This window comes from Pristis pectinata, chromosome 4 (assembly GCF_009764475.1).
Source record: "Pristis pectinata isolate sPriPec2 chromosome 4, sPriPec2.1.pri, whole genome shotgun sequence".
Taxonomy (NCBI): domain Eukaryota; kingdom Metazoa; phylum Chordata; class Chondrichthyes; order Rhinopristiformes; family Pristidae; genus Pristis; species Pristis pectinata.
In genome coordinates, this window is record NC_067408.1 from 54,806,921 (window position 1) to 54,824,421 (window position 17,501).

General features: G+C 42.7%; 1 protein-coding gene across 4 annotated transcripts in view; it reads right to left on the reverse strand.

Annotated features, from left to right (window-relative positions):
• The window catches only part of ebf1a (EBF transcription factor 1a), a 440,037-nt gene extending 423,240 nt beyond the window's left edge, over window positions 1–16,797 (reverse strand). For 2 of the 4 annotated variants that reach the window (XM_052014114.1, XM_052014115.1), the window contains exons 1-5: window positions 7,844–8,582; window positions 7,086–7,242; window positions 6,550–6,613; window positions 5,769–5,824; window positions 968–1,041 (exon numbers count right to left, since the gene is read on the reverse strand). In XM_052014114.1, the coding sequence (XP_051870074.1) occupies window positions 968–1,041; window positions 5,769–5,824; window positions 6,550–6,613; window positions 7,086–7,242; window positions 7,844–7,977 (485 nt within the window). In that variant the 5' untranslated portion in view covers window positions 7,978–8,582. Of the gene's footprint in view, window positions 1–967; window positions 1,042–5,768; window positions 5,825–6,549; window positions 6,614–7,085; window positions 7,243–7,843; window positions 8,583–8,633; window positions 8,809–16,695 lie in introns of those variants that run through there. The other 2 variants (XM_052014113.1, XM_052014112.1) reach the window with 2 other exon arrangements.
• Between the last annotated feature and the right edge of the window lie 704 nt (window positions 16,798–17,501).

Sequence of the window (17,501 nt, forward strand, 5' to 3'; positions counted from 1 at the left end):
CTGGGAGCTTGGGAAACATTTATTATATGGGAGGTTTTTTAATCCCTGAATTTGTTATAATGAGATAAATGTCATTAGTCAGATGGAATAATTTGTCAAATCTCACAAATCTTCCAAACCAAACAGTAAAATCAAGACCAGAAGGTCCCAAGTCCAACTTCTGGTCTGTTCTAAGTTAGCTGGGGGAGCAACATAGATTGGCTTTAGTGCCCCCAGGGTTCAAGAGGAAAAATATCAGTCAAGTTTCCTGCTCCAGATCAATGTTTGGTAACTCCTGGTCAGAGAGGTACATGCTCACATGTATGAGTTCCGCCAGCCCACCTCTACAATCAAACAGCCACTAGCAGTGAAGCCTAGGCTTGCACATGTGAAGAAATGGTCACTCAGTTAAAAAAAAACAGACAAGCTAACAGGGCCCATGGAAATTTATCACCAGCACAAGAGGAAGTAAGGGAATGAGGGTAGGGGAAGTAGAACAGCTAGAGCTTCTTATTGTGCAGAGATTTTCTAAAGCAAATTGTAATGTTTGTTGCTGTGATTTCCAAGGTACCTGGTGAATAAAACTGCATACCTGCTGTTCAATAAAATCTAAAACAGTACCTCATTTCGGACACAAGCTGCTTGTGAAATTAAGGTATATCAAATATTGGTGATGTTTTAAAAATCACAAATACTTTTGAATCTCATTTTACATTGCTGCAATTGTGCTTTTGGAAGTTGCTGCTATTACAAAAATAGCTGCTTGGACATTTTTAGAGCTTCATGAATATAAAAGAAAACCAGTGTGAGTAAGAGTGGACTCATACGAAGTACAGAAAGACTGGAGGTTGGTGAAATGGTGAAGATACTGAAACTTGCTATATTATGTTTATATAAGGAGGCACAATATAGCTGACAGGTCAAAATACAAGTTCTTTAAAAATTGAACATATATCTGGCAGGCCACCAGTGTTATAACAGCTCTTACCTACACATGATCTCATGTGTCAGAAGGACTCGGCACATTTCAGGGTTTTTGTCTTGTCCCTCATAAACAATAGCCTGGAACAGAAAGAGAATAGTTAAAACTAAAATGTGGACTTCTCTCACTCACTCCTCAGACTTCTATTATTATTCAGTCTTGAGATATTCCAGGCAAGGTTAGTGTTTGCCCATCACTAGTTCCCCTGACTGATGTAAGTGAAAGGCTTACTATGTCACTTAGGAGGGCAATTGGAACACTGGCTTCATACTAGACTCACCATGCAATGAGGCTGTGTAAGCAGGGCAAACTTCTCCCCTGAAATGGCATCAGTAAAAGAATTGGGTTTTGTAACAATACAGGAGAATTGTTTTCAAAAAACTTAATTCAAATTCTCAAGCTGCCAATGCAGGACTTGAAGTTTCATTCCCTGCATCACCCAGGTCTTTGTCTAAAGCATAACCACAACACTACCATATGTCACGTAACAACAGGATGTTCGAGTTCTAAAGTGGTCCTTTCAATGGAGTCCGCATCAATACCAGGGAACAGCTTCTCTAAATCAAACCACTGGCCAGCAGAGAAAAGTTTGCATTATTTTATGTGACTGGCACAAACTTATTGAGACATAATAAATAAGATCACCAGGCAACATACAACTAACAACTGTCTAATTATTAAATATCAACTCAATGCAACATTCCATGCCCATAAGAAAATATTACAAAACTGAACAAAATCAACTACTTTGCTAGTTTCCATTTTACTTTCACCATATTCATTTCCTTTGGGAGTGTTAATGCATATTTAAGGTCTGTAGTAATGTTTATCCCTGCAGTTGAGCTGTGTGTTTACTAATAATCTCAGAGCATGCTTAATGTGTGTTTTAACTGAATTTCAATCAAAATTATGAAAGTGTGATGGCAAATTAAAACAAAATTATGAGACATTTAACTATGCACTTTTCTAGGGCAGGCTCCACACATTTTTACATTCATTTGACCAATATTAATATTGCAACCTATTTTTGTCATTCAAATTTGGGTAACAATTATTTTTTTTTACTTATGTCCCCATACTGCAGAGGAGAAAATACCTTGTGTTTTGTTAGTTCACACTCAAATTTTCATCTATGTTACTTGAGAGGAAAAAAATAGAATCCCAATTCTATCGCTGGAGACCGTTCTGCACTGTGTATATCTACAATCCAGCAAGACCTTTTCCTTATCATCTCAGTACTTCAGATTTTGTGATTTTGAAAAGCAAGGGTGGTCTTCATTAGCAAAGATAAGCGCTTTGCAAAAGTTGGCTGTAATTTTCAGGCATTCTGGTGAAGATGTGATTATCAATAGTTCCAAAATCTTGGCCGATAATGCACTTTTTTAAGGTGGGTATTTATTCATCTGCCTTGGATGCCAATTAAAACACTCTAAAACACTCCACCTACTGACCACTGCCGACGGCTGTGCAATAACTCAGTGCTGAAAAGAAAAACTCAAAACGTTTCATATACGGTTGTTGCAGGATTTATGAAATGTTACAAGTAGTAAAGGAGTTGGTCCGATGGGGGCAGACTGCTATTTATAAAAGCAAGTTAACTGCAAAGATGCAAATCGAGAGAATTCTCCGAGCAAAAGGAAACAAAATGTAAATCATTTCCATAAACCGTTATGTCGTGTTAAGCACTATGGTTATCAAATTATGAATAATGTAGACACAATAGGTGAACTCATTGCAACTCTGCATAATTATTGCACAATTCCTAGTCTTTACAGTTACCCTGTGATGCACCATAGGCAACCTCGTATATTTTCGATATTACTTACATCACTATAAATAATGGGCCAAAATGGAAATCCAATACAGAATGCTCATTACACGGCTCGCTAATTTCATGTTAATTTCCACATTTGCAAAAAAAATTTCCCTTGACAAAGTATGCCTTGACACGTTTCACAGTTGTCCATATAGAATACAGCGTCGCCTGTGTATATTTAGTTTAGTTTCCCAATACAGGTCCGAATTAAATTTAATTTAATGTTGCAACACAACTATATACATATATATATATATATATATATATATATATATATATATATATATATATATATATATATATATATATATATATATATATATATATATATACACACACACAAGCCATAAGCGATCAGTGAGTGTCTTTGGGAAATGTGTTGGAGGGGGGAGGGAGGGGTGAAAAAAGAACATGTTAGACTGTGGGCCCAAGACAATGATGAGGAGAAATAGGGCGGCAGATTTGGAGAGCTACTCGCCGACAGATGGTGAACTGCGATCAGAATGCCACCCCAACTGCTCGCATGTGTTTATTGTTGTTTCCGCAAGCTCTGTTTTCGTGTGAAATCTTAACCCCGTTCCCTTGCAGACACAGAAGAGAAACCAACAACAGAGGCTAAAGAAAAATAGAAAAACGCAGAACTAACCAGCAAATCTTCTGTGCGTTTCACGATATAGATGGAAAATGAAAAAAATTGTAAAAGCGTAATATATTAATAAATGGTTTAACCCAAAAAAACGTATTAAATCTAGCGGTGGGAACAAAACCTCTTGAAGGTAATGTATTTGATCAGAGGTGCGATCTGAGATTTTTTTAAACTTCATTCATTTTTAATGCATTCAGATAATTATTCTTCTATTACACATACCGTCAGAGGCTGCGATCAGGCGTTTACAATAATTCTCGATCTGATTTAGATTTATGTAGGATGTAACGTACAAACACCTGAGATATTTTAAAATTGGTACACTATCTGTGTTTGTATGTGCGAGAGAGGGGAAGAAAAACAGAGTTGAACTTAAAAGCTAAGATTTATTTTAGAAAACAGTGTATGTTGGCGCATCAGAAGTTTGATGGGTTGGGATAATCAGAGTCTCAGAGGTCAAACACAGCCTCAGGACTGAACGGCCCCTCGACCTTTAAAATCGAAGAGAGCGTCTCCCTGAAATCACTGCTTCAATCGGAATATATCGTCTCTCCGTGTAGAGAAATACAGCAAAGGGATGTACTTCAAACGTTATATACACCCAACCGCCGCTGTGATTTTTTTAAGGGGCACAGGATTGGGGGTAGCGGTGGTGATGAGGTGGGAGATTGTTTTTTTTAGATTTTGTATGTAATAAATTGGCTAGGGTTAGTCCGGGAACGTAATTACAATAACAACAGGTTATTTTAAGATTGGTGAGGCCAGATTATCAAAAAATTAATCTGACATTATTCCATCCTCTTTACCTATCTATCCAATATATATCTGTTTCATATATAACATAGAAGTGTCCATATAGACGCATGCTGAGAAGATATATAATTGCGTTTAACTGCGGTTAGCATTGTGATTAATGTGCATTGATTATTTTGGAAAAGATTTTACGTGCATTATAATGTTTTGCACACATATTAAAGTTCTGCGTTGTTAAAATACGGCTGGTTTGAATGTGTATCGTTATTTCTTACTGAAATTGTAGATTGTTTCTCAGATTACAGATGAGTCCTTTCCTTGGCCCTAGTACTCCTCAGTAGCGGAGTTCAGGAAGAATATCAAAAGGACTGTTGAGATATTTTCATAACAAAATTTGCCTGTTCATGTTATGGTTTGCTCGGGGACAGGAAGCGAGGCACATTGGTAACCAAACGTGGCGGGAAGCGAAAATGGACATTTCAGACAAAGAAATAATGCTTATTTTATTACAAAGTTAATCGCCTTCTTTCTGTGATATAGCGCGGGTTGGCAGCTTCCTTGAAATTGACCAGAGTTCATAAGTTTGGAGAGCGGGGAAATATTGAAATATATGGCGTAGATACAGGTAAAAGTCCTGTGTTTGTGAGTTCTGGTGTACTCTTGAAGTATGGGCTATAAATGGCAATATTGGGCCTTAAACCATGGATCATAATTATGATTAATAAATGTGAAACATTGGGATTAAATTGATATTAACGCTAATTGAATACAACCCTGTAACTAAGGGACGCATTAACCTCACGTGAATCTGAACCTTATTTAGAGAATATATTATGATATGTGCTGAAAGGCGAGTGTAATAGTTGGACTAATACAAAAGGGAGTATCTAGTCCAACAGGCGAATTGTGTACGATGACCAGACTAGTGGCAGACTGGACAAAACTGTAAATAAACATAGCTAGAGTCCCGTGTACAGCAGGGAAAACTGAAGGCAGCTAGAAGGGACACAGGGCAGTTTCACGCAACTTTTAAACCACACTGCACACCATAAACTGGACAATCTAAAGATCCACCTCACTAATCACAGAAACAAAATCCATCACAAAACGCCACAGCCGCTGAAGTTTGGATACATTAAACCTGTTCCATTTGAACATCTGGGCTGCACAGCGAGCCCCGCTCCAGCCCCCGTCAGCCCACAGTTGTAAGGGCGCCTTTTCACGCTTCCGCCTTTAGAACTCGATGGTCAACAACCCCTCTCTCCAACCCCTCCCTCATCACCTCCACATCCCCAGTGTTCGCGGTGACGCTTTCTACAACCAGTGGTTTATTTCGCGTCAGCAACATCCAACAGCTTCTACTGTCCAACTTCCTCAAAACCCCTTTAATTATTCTTCCAAAAAAGCACAGCCGCTTTGTCGCGGGACAAGTCTATCAGTAACTTAATTTGCATTTCAAACTGAATAGCAACAAAATCTCCAGGACCCGCGTCTTATTTTCCGACACGACTAAAATTTGTTGTATTTTTTTAAACAGTTCTGAAATCATTTTTTTAAAAAACCCTTGCAGGATGCATTAAAGATCCGCTTACCTGTTTTGTCATTGAGTCTATGAGTCGGACGTACAAATCTTGTTCGGTCCTAATTCCTGATCATAGGAACAGAGTGAAACTTGTCAGCTTCAACTTAAAGGTGTTGGTTCTAGCATTTAAAACCGTGATAGCAGCACTCTATATTTATTTCCCTTTCCTCGCTTCAATCAGGTGTGTGAAAACCAAACTCAAAGAGTCAGCAAGAGGATGGGAAGGTGTGATTTGTGTGGAAATAGTTCCATTTGGTGAAAAGATTGTGGAGGAGAGATTATTTAAAAGCGGATCAAGGAGATCATTTTGGATAAGTGTTGGAAACATTTTACTAATGCAAACCGCGTTTTGTTCTCTGCGATTCTCGAACGCAAATCAAACGACTAAAACTCCTGCTTCTTTGGAAATACTGAAGAACACCGGGCGGCAGATGTGCGGGACAAAGAGAGACTTGAAGCCTGTGTGTGTGTGTGTGTGTGTGTGTGTGTGTGTGTGTGTGTGTGTGTGTGTGACTGTGTGTGTGTGTGTGTGTGTCTGTGTGTGTGTGTGTCTGTGTGAGAGAGAGAGTATTGAAGGCAGAGTGTTAGTTTAAACAGCGTGAAGTTCACAGACAGTAAGAAATGACTCTCCAACAAACGGGATGGAATGCGCAAACGAGACGGGAGGGAAACGGGGCGAGGTTCTCGGAAGGAGAGTTTGAGCTGTGTCTGCCCCAGGACGGGAGAGATGAATCCCGCAATCATTGCCGCGGATTGGGAAGTTAGCACAACTCTCAGAGAAAACAACTTACCATTACTGTAGAGCAGCTGTAATCTGTAATGAATCCCATTATTGGTCTTTTCTCCACTTAATTCCTGAAACAATGTTTAAAAAGAACGCGTCTTTTAAAAAAAACGCCGCCAAATAAAGCGAAACCGCAACTTAAAATTCCTTTTAAAAAAGTTTTAACACGAGAGATCCGGGTCTGTAGACCACCCGATGCCCTGTGCAGGCAGTAACTCACTCGATTAAAGCCCGGGTGATCTTGCTTTTTGAATTTTTTTTTCTAATTTGAAAATTATCAATTACATGTTTTTTTCTTTTTATTTAAGAAGCGTGGACAGAGTTAAAAATATCGATTTAATTCCAGTTGTGCGGTTGTCCTGATTATACAATATTTGGCCAATATATTCAGAAGTCCTGTATGTTTCATGGCGATCTTGGTGGCGATAACTGATATCCAGCAGATTAGCCTGTGTTTAGCGAGTTCCAGTTGCATTCCCGCTTGTTCCGTCTCCCAAAAGCTGGCCTCAAACTTTTTTTTTTCTGAAACAAAATTAAACTTACTTTTTCTTTCTCCACGAAGCCCACGAAGGCTGTCCGCTCTATCTCCACCGGCTGACCTTGGCGGTCGTAGAGGGCCAGTACAAAGTGAAAGAAGTTGGATTTGCGCAGATTAGAGGGCGGCTGTTTCTCAAAATGAGCCCGGGCCAGACCGACACCACTGCGGGCAAACAAGAGCACGGGGAGTCGGTGAGCGGAAAACAGGCATGAATGACAAAAGAACTCCAAAACCAATCCCTTTCCAAGACAATGTACAAAATTTACATTAACCAAACTTCTTCTCACCCCAAATCCAAAATAATTTGACACTTTACAAAATTCCTGATTGATTTGCAATGTAATGTCAGAAACGATGAGATGTTTAACCCGCCGGTTTTAGTGATTCCGGGAACTAGTCACAGATCTTACAACAAAACTTGCATTATTTTAAGAATAGTGGTTTAAAATAGTTTCCTTGAAAAAAAAATCGCTTTTGGAAAAGTTAGCGTCACGTTATCGGAGACCATAACGGGGAGAGTGTACAGAAAATACCGATGGTCGCAATATGCCAATTTATACATTCACCCAAGAAGCGAAAAGACCCAAAAAAATCAGGAGACGGTAAATGATCACAAAGTGAATGTTTAGAAGATGTCAGATAAAATATACAGGCTTGGTTTGATCTCGAAACCGATTTTCACCAGATCTACCGAGCATAATAAATATCCACATTGATATTACAGAGGTGCGTGCTAAACATTGAGCAGCAGTGCCATGCCTACCTCTGAGCGGCCGTGTTTGCATCCATTATCCCGGCTCCCTGCATCCAGGAGCGGACAGCATTCATTCCGCTTCCGATCGGCTCTTCCTTCATGCTGCCCCCGCTTCGTTGTATATTTTCCTGAATCCCAAACATGGGAACAAGCTTGTCTTTTCCCCCCCTCTCTCTCTCTCCTCGCTGCCGTCAAAAGCCACCAGAACCGTTTAAGATGTTGAAACGCAGTTTACGGCCGTCGAGTATCCTCCAAAAAAAAGTGCAAAAAATAATAGTGATAACTGTGCTGTGCCAGTCACCAGGGAACAAAAGTGATGGGGGTAACAGAGAGAGAGAGGAAGGGGGGAGAACGGGGGGTGGGGAGGGGGGAGAGGAGGCACGGTGATCCGTCCTAGTAAAATATTCCCAAGAAAGGGGGTCAAGAGGTGGAGAAAGCAGGTGAGATTGAAGCACACGTAAAAATCAGGCCGGACTGACAGGCTTCGGAGCACCAAGTGTCATGGTCCAATTAGAAAGACTAAGTTTATTTTCTGTGTGTGTGTGTGTGTGTGTGTGTGTGTGTGTGTGTGTATTCGCAAACGGTCGCGTCTGCGGTGTGGCGAATGAATGGGAAATGCGGGACGATGAGGTTTTCCCTTGTGAACGATGCGGGGATTTTGGAGCGGGGGGGGTGTGTGGGTAGAATTGGTGGGAGTGATGCTTGTTCTCTGATCTCTCGGGGTGGGAGGCGGAGAGGGAGGGGGGGCGGGCGGGAGTCAGTGATGGGAGCCGACTGCCCTGAAGGAATTCGCGTTTACCTCTCTCTCTCTCTCTCTCTCTCTCTCTCGCAGCCACGCTCTCTGAGCTACCCCACTCTAACCCCTGTCTCTTCCCGAGGGCAAGCAGCCTTCCCGTATGGGTCGCGGCAAGTGAGGGGGTTGGAGAGCTGGGGGGAGAGGTTGAACGATGCATACCAAATATGGTAAAAACCCGCCTCCCCCCTGAGCCAATGGCGGTGCTGCGTGCTCATGATTGACAGCAAAACCTGACAATAGAGTAAAACATGTTTTGTTCTTTTCATATTTGACATAACAAAGCGGCAAAGGTAGAAGGAATTCACTGTTTAGAAATACAATCTGTCCCATTGGAATATTGGTTACATGCAATCTATTTATTAAATATTTATTTTCTGAGCAATATATTCTGTGACTGTATTTTTTCTGCAAAAAAATAATTCACACGAGTTTACTTGGGTTTGTTGATATCACAGAGGGGATCATCGCTCGCCAAGCAACCTTGCAACTTCACCCAGAGTCGCACCCCCCGATCTGCCAACGCCGGTGAGGTGTGTATGTCCCACTCTACAAAATTCACTCACTCCCTTTGGAAGGTCGAGGTTGCTACGTCAACTGTTTTTTTCCCTTCCCAAATGTACATGTCTTGAAAAGTTCTTGGAGAAACATTGGTGGGTGTAATGTATTTGAAATGAGATGCAAGAGTTGAAGAGGATGAGACTGCGTTAGGGCCTTTGCCATCTGGGTTCCGATGTGTGTCCTGGGATGACTAGTCCTTACAACGTGTATATTATTACCACGCCCACGCCACACTCACCTCCGCTGACCGACGCCACCCTCACATACATGCATTCACACACAGACACACACAATGCCTTCACAAAACGCGCACACGACATGCAAACACGTTAAATACATACACAGACAATAGACACACTAAACACACACAGCATACACCGGAACGCACACACGCTCATGCACAAACACACACATAGCAATACAAACGCGAACGGTTGCAGAATGATGCTCGGTGTCACTATAGTTCGTAGGGAAAGGTTTTTTTTTAAAAAAAGGTAATTTGATTTATATGAATGATCATCTTACAATCAAGAGGTGTGATTATTTTGTTTATATTGAGCAGAACATTGCGCACTGTAAGTTGTGGGTTTAAATGTTTTCATTTAAGTATATGGGTATTAACCTCATACATGGTTAAGGGTTTAAGATTTAATACGTCTCGCCTTTAATAACCGTACATACAACAGGTAGCAGCGTTCAACATTGTTCCCTTTCGCCCATTAATCCTTGGATTTAACAGCGGAAGGGTTCCCGGTAAAACAGCCTGGAACGGACAGCTCTTTCTCCAATCCCGGATCCCAGTGTTGTGCCACTTCACACTCTACATCCACCGCCTGGGCTTCACCCACAGCCTCGCTACTTGGGAACACAACGCATCAAAAGAACTCAACTTCGCTAATGAAATCAATGTCACCGGTCCCCATTGTGCAGACGGCATCCTTCACTCACACCCTGACTACTAGAGAAATTGACTCTCTTCCACAAGAACTCAGCGAATTTGGGTCTGATTTTTGTTTGAATCCACCTTCCATCAAAATACAAACATACCAGCCAGACACCCCCTATCTCATCTCCCATCCCAAACCCCGCACCACCTCCAATACTGACGGATCGAATGTAAACAATTTTCTGCTTTTGACTCAAGGCTATGTTCTTGAAGGTGAAGAAAAGAGAGCCAATTAAACAGATAACATTAGCACGCACTGAACTTAACGCTCTCCTCATAAAGCACAGGGGGACCAGAGGGGTGGTCACATTTGAATGTGCAAAGAAGCATCTGTTGATATCCAGGTGGGGAGATGGATCTTCCACACCGGAACCACAGCAGTTCTGGGTGAAATGAAGCGCCTCGAAGGCTCCCCGGGTGTGACCAGGAAAATAGGTCCCAACTCCTTAGGGAAGCGATGGCAGAGCAAGGCACGGGCGCGTTGTTGTCGATTAATTGCATATTTGATTGGGAGGTGGGGAGAGAGAAAGAAAGAGACAGAGTCAGAGATATGTTATAACAATGAAAACAACTTAATTCAATTTCAGTCAATATTTCATTCCAGTTTGCTCATGTCGCTTCAGATGAGGGGAAAGAATTTGGTTAAATTACATTAAATGTATCTAAATTTATTCATACCTTCGGCACACCTATTAAGTAAAACTGGACCCTATTTAATAAAGTGGGGAGCATGAAAAACTCATAGAATCCCACACAAACAACTGGTAAAATTCCGTTGTACCACAGAACAAAACTGCAGAGATTGATTTCACATGGTATTTACTCCGGAGTATTTCTTTTATTATTAAATATTTCTTGTTACAATCGATTGCAACCAGTGCGATAGCTACAGATCCTTCCCGTTAAGGTTTTAGCGAAGGACACCGAAAAGGGCTGCTTCTCTTTAGTACAGCAAAGGTTCCCTCAGCTTTGAGAGATGACAGTGATTTTTTAAATATATAGCAGGAATTTTTACTAGCACGCACGTGAGTGCATGCGATAAAATATTTATTTGCTTCCTACAGTTTTTTCCCCAAAGTAACAAATTGACCCAATTAAAGCAATTATTTAAACGACATTGCTGTTGAATAATATTGGAAAAAAGTTAATGATTTTCGTCCCATCGATTAGGTGAAAAGGCGTTTTATTTTTTATTAAATTGCTTCTACTGAACGGCATAAATGTTTTTAATGCCTTGTAGACCCAAACTATGCGAGGGAAGAACGGAATGAACTCCAATACACTCAGTGTTATTGGATTTCTGTCGTATATTCAGCCGTGACATTTTCTTCCAGAGTTTGAAAGAGGCAAGATATCGTGGCTTTAAAACATTATAATTCTATTTTTTTTGCATTGCGGTCGGCGCACTGGGAAAACCAAATTCTGTGGCGGGATCTTGAGCTTTTTTTAACTGCACTTTTTGAGTGAGTTGGTCAAAGATGTGGGAGCCTTTAAATCGCCGCGCTGTTAGCCCCGGTAATTTGCAATACCTTACAAATGCAACTGGTCAAAGGTAGGGGGAAAATATCCTACGGGGGAAATATCGTCCCAGGAATGGATCCCTCAAACGAACCAGAATTTGACACACTGGATGAGTATCTGAGAGGGACGTTTGTTAATTCGAAAGGAGTTCGGAGGGATCTTCCAGGTTGCTGGAGCGTTCGCATATTTTTTTATTATTTTCTTGTTGCCTTGAGGGTTCAGTTTTTTGGATTCAGGTACGGTGCCGACAAGGACTGAGTCCCACCACACAGTCTAACGGCGACCCGTGTCGATGCGTGATTCCAAGCCCCAGTTTCTTCAGTCTCTTCCCACCATTTATTTTCATGTAAATTTCACTGGCCGCAGTTTAATGAACATTTCTTTATATGTTCATGCGTGCACTCTGGTTTTAGACTTACTATATAATTTTTTAAAAGCCGAGTAAAATCGTTCAGATTGCCTTGCAATATTAATATCAACAAAATCTTCAGTTCCTTAACACTTCGCAACCCCCTATGCTCCATTTCTTTAAATGTGTGTTTAATAGACCCCTTACTGTTTGAGAGTACGAACATGGGATAAGATGGAAAGTTTATTCGCAATGAAAGTGTAAACTTCTTCCGGACAATGCGGAAGGCGTTGGAAAGAGGAACGACTAAGGAGCAGAATAAAAGGGGATGATTTGTAGGGTTGCGAAAGGGGGGAAGACAGAGAGCGAGGATAATAAGGACTGAATAAATGAGAGCTGGAGAAGGTTGGGGAAGAGAGCGCGACTCATTAACAGCGGTATCAGGTTGATGGGCATTCTGTGCACAAGCGCGCCATCTAACGGCGGCATGTGGCCGCGGCGGTACTCGCCGAGCCAAACAGAACAAAAAGTCTCCTTCTAGATCTTGGGTTATTATCAGACCGCTCACACGGTAATTATCAGGATGTCATCAGATGAAAGTCTCATGGAAGAGGAAATGTTTGATAAGCATCAAACCTACACTAAACAACATAGTTTTGGTGGCAGTGTTAAGTCCTATACATGTTGTACAAGGGCGCCTTTTGAAGTTTATTCTGAATTTACGATTACGATATCAATGCCTGGTGCAACTAATTCAACATTTACAAAATCTAATGCAAATTAATTTATTATCTTCCGGGTTTATTAATAACTTTCACTAACTACTCATTCACAAGGGAAAGGAACTTAGAAGTTCACTGGGACGGGGTTTAGTGAGGGAAATGGGAGAGAACGGCGTGAGGATGAACTCAGGACCACATTAGTTGGCCCTAATGAACTGTTGCTGTGCGATAGAATCCAACGCTCGCCAACTACCATGGTTTAAAAAACTTAAGCAAAGGAACAAGCCGTTTAGACAGTTAAGAGATTAATGCAAGGAATTTCTAAGGACGGAATAGTAAGGATAGGAATGATTTAAAGCTCCAGTCATTTGCTGCATTCGAATTTCCGGAGTCATCAGCCTTCATATACATAACTGCTCACATCTATATGTATACGTGCACACGGATAGGCATACTTGTAGATATACATTTATAAACGCCTACAAATATGAACAATGGGGGGGAAATGGACCCAACCCTTCCATGACCTCTATAAAGAGAAAATTTAATAACTTCCGAACACAAATCCATAGAGCTGCCAAGAAGCAGGCAGATTGGAGAAATTAGTCGGACAGAACAGTGAGGAGGGAGTAGACCCAGTACTGAGCCAATTGACGAGTGGTTTTGTTCCCTTCAGCAAGAAACTTATTGAGTTTAGAAATAGTATATAAAAAAAATGTACAAAAAGCTGAGTGATGTATAAAAGCATGATAACAAATCCAGGGGACAGAAAAGAGTGGAAAATACACAGGAGCATTGACCGAACAATGACCCATGGTCTTATGCTGCTTTGGTCAGCTGGAGATGAGAGGGTCCGTCGCTGCTCCAATAACCAGCATTAAGCATGGAGTGAAAGAGAGGGGGGCCAGGGGCGTCACTCCCACTGTCAACGCTGAGCGGCGAGAAGAGCACAAGGTTCTCGAGTTGATCAGCAGCCCGTTTTGAGCGGGGGGAGGGGGGTTGGGGGGGCGGGGACGAAAGGCATTTTGAAAGGCGAGGCAGTGAAGGTGATGCATTGCTGGAGCACGGTGCCGCATGGGTTTGCTCTTCCTATAATAAGAAAATAACTTGCTATATAAAACGTTTAATGGCGAAGAGTTGTCTCCAAACACAAACGCGGTAGCTCGGGATATCTCAGCACAGACTGCCCCGGCCCTTGAGATTGCCACGCCTCTGGGGCCACGCGAACCCAGGGTTACAAACTGGAAGCATCCGGTTAAAATGAGGCGGGCAGAAATGTTTGGGGTCCTGGACAGTGAACACACACACACACACACACACAGAGTCCATAATTATACGTCCAGGCCACGCACACAAAGAAACAAAGTTAGCCATACGCAGGAGGCACCGGGGTTAAAACCCCAATCTCCACACGTTTCCGTCCTTGCTTTGCTGACTGTCTCGCCGATAAGCGCCTAACGATTTCGGTTCAAGGGATGGAGTTAATCGCATTGAACAGGTCACAAATATTTGGATAATACCGTTCCTAATATAACTTGGTGGAACAATAAAGTAGTTAAATGGTTAACGCAAACAGTATTTCGGGAAAGAGACAAGGGCAAAGTTTGCGGTGCCTGGTCCTGACCCGGTTCTGTCTATGCAGCTGCATCTCCGAGCCACAGCAACATCTGCCATTCTAATATCAACACTGGCACCCAATGGCCGAGTGCGGATATTACAGAGCGGGAGGCGAGAGTGGGGTCGGAAGTACCCGGGGCAAGTTAACAACGAATAGAAATCTTAAAAAAAAACTGACAACCTTGGAAATATTCAGGAATTACTGGCAACAGGTCACCGAGCTGAAATGTTAATCGGGTTTTTTCCCCGCAGACACCTCCCGACCCACTGAACGTTTCCTGCGCGCTCTCTTTCGGCGACCGACTTCGATGGAGATTCCTCACTTAGCATTTAGCCAGCTGCCTCCTAGTAAATTTCAACTTGAAACTCCCCCAAATCCGCCTCATACTTTTATCCTTTGCTGTTTCGTCTCTTCAAGTCACCGACATAAAACAAACTCACAGAAACTAAACTGCGTTCGGAAACACAGTTCTTTATCCCATTCAACAGATCCGAAACTTCACCTTTCATTCGCTGAAAAGTGCAATATCGCAGTTGCCACAATAACCTGTTAGCTCCCACGTCTCCTGCTCTGCACCACTACTTTCTTCCAACGCCCAAACAAGACAGAGATGTTTTGATGAAAGATAAAACGAGAGTTTAACCCCTTTTCCCTCCAAGTATTACCCCCTGTAAAGCATAAACCTGCTCATGAAGCAGTGTGGCTGAAGTCAGCGCCGATCACGCGCGCTTGGAGGTACCCAGTGCTCCGAGACTCCCGGTGAAATACTGGCCTAACGCACAGGGCATCAGTTACACACTCTCTTCGAACCGCTGTCGTGTAATGACGGTCAGTTCACCAGATTGTAAAAGCTGTTTTTCTAGAATGCCAGAAAGTAAAACAGCGCAAGACTTGGTGAAATAAATGTTTTCTTTAAAGCATCAGGTTATGCAAATAGGCCCCAGTCAAGGGAGACTGAGTTCAGACCCAGTCCCCGTTTCCGGGGATCCCATCACTTCTGGTAAGCTGTTTTAGTGGAGGATTTTTAGTAAACCACCTTTCTCTAATAATCTGTGCATGGGTGAGGGCGAGGGTGGGGCGGGAGGTGGTTCGCGAGATTGCACCTTCCAAAACCTCTTGCAGTCTGGAAACTGCCGGGATGAGACAACCGGAGCGGCAAAAGCCGCTGAGTAAAAGTCCCCCCAACAGCAACAACCGGTCCACGTCCCAGCAGGGTGGATATTGAGAATATCTTCTCTGTAACATTATAATTATCATCGCTTAATTAAGATGTCTGGAGTCCTGTTGATGCGCCGGAAACTCTTTGCTATCTGTCTATTCAGCACCTCCTCTAGCGAGGAGGAATTCCTGTGGATGGGTGCCCCAACGCCCAATGTACCACTCTGAAATGGAGGGAAGGGAGGGAGAGGACAGATTCATAAACAGCAGTCGAATCTGTGGCCAGATGTTTTTATTTTTAAGGGTGTGTCGGCTGGGTGGTAGAGAGAAGATACCTGCTCCACTGCATTCACTGAAGCAGGTTCACTACAGAGACGGTGCCAAATTCAGAAAGCAATGCGGCTGGTACCTCCGCCGATCCCCATGAGATATCCACAACTTCTCAGCCATCACCATCGTAAAGCCCGAAATAGGGCAATCTTTTATCTCCCCTAGTAAGCGGGCCAATTGAATCACTGCTAATTGGTTAAATCGGCGCAGCTCATGAGGAAAGTTTCTTAGATGGCTAATTGGGTCACCGGATCAAGTCAAAGGACGGGTAGAATGTTCCTTAAGAAACAGGCCAACAGTTGGAGAAACACACCGAGCTGTTAAACGGTGTTGGATTTTAATTCAATATCTCGCATCAAGTTCGTCATGAGGCCGGGTACTCCTTAAAACGCCTCACTTTAACACACCCTTCCCTAGGTCGCTTCCGTTCACTGGGTTATTTACAACGACATCAACTTGATCCAACTGCGTGGGTTAAAGTAAGAAAATCACACAGACCCCCTTCTGTATATGATCCATGTGAGTGGCCTGATGCAGAGAAAACATGCTAATTTACTTCACGTAAACCCTAGATTTATTCATATCAACCACCTCATTCAGTCTGTCAAAGCCCCGATTATGACTTGGACCAAATTGACTCTGGGAGATAAACAGCTCAGTAAAATACGAGAGGAATCATTCTGTCTTGTCTCTAAAAGCTGCCGTGATTTCGTCCGCAGATAAGTCCTCAAGTCGACGTGGAGACTCATTTTCCCAACAACAGAGGGCAACAGTTTAGAACAAATTGTGTAAAGGCTTCACGCCCTCCGTTCACTTAAGCACCAAATTCACCCTTCTCAGTCAGAGCAACCATAAAAACTTACTTTGCACTTGACATCCCCGCCGATATTATTCCAATCGCGACAGCCTGCTGTTAATTTACTAAAGTAGTCTACACAAACTCCTCGCCGAAGGAGATAATAATGACACCGCCTTTCGTAACCAGCCGCCTTCTGGAACTTAGCCTTGTTCCAGAATTTCGCTTTCGATCACCTCTGGTCCCCAGCACAACGGTCCTGTCAGCTGGGACAAGCACTTGCGACTTTTGACGCCGGCGGGATCCACCCAACTGAAAACAAGTTTCCAGCAATCGCTCCAATTAGATGTCGGTGTCCACCTGCGAGGGAGGTTGCAGTCATCGAAGTTCCCCAAAATTTATGCATCGGAACCCCAAATGGCGGAGGGGGGGGGGCGATGTGGAGGGGAGCAGCATCTCCTTCCGTATTTTAGTTGCCCGGGGTCGCGCGGACACGGAGGAGACACTCAAAAAAGGATGATCTAAGTTTCTGAATTCTGATTTCTTTGTGGCGAGGACGGTTGAAAGCAAACGGTGCAGATCTCCCAGGAATAGGTGGAAATGTTACCTGGGGTGAGGGCGCCACATTGTCGACGGTGCTGGGTTTAGAGGGAGACTTTAATCCAGGATTGCTTTAAGTGAATGCACATGGGTAGAGATCTCCCTGTAAAAATGGTGCCAACCTGGGCAACTCAACAGCGTTTTGAAAAACCCAGTTAGCTCCGACCTCCCGCCACCTCACAATTTTATGCAGTTGCCTGTACAGAGATATTTTTGAACAGTTTATATGGATTACCTTCTCCCTGACACTTAAGCGAAAGTGCTTGAGTGGAT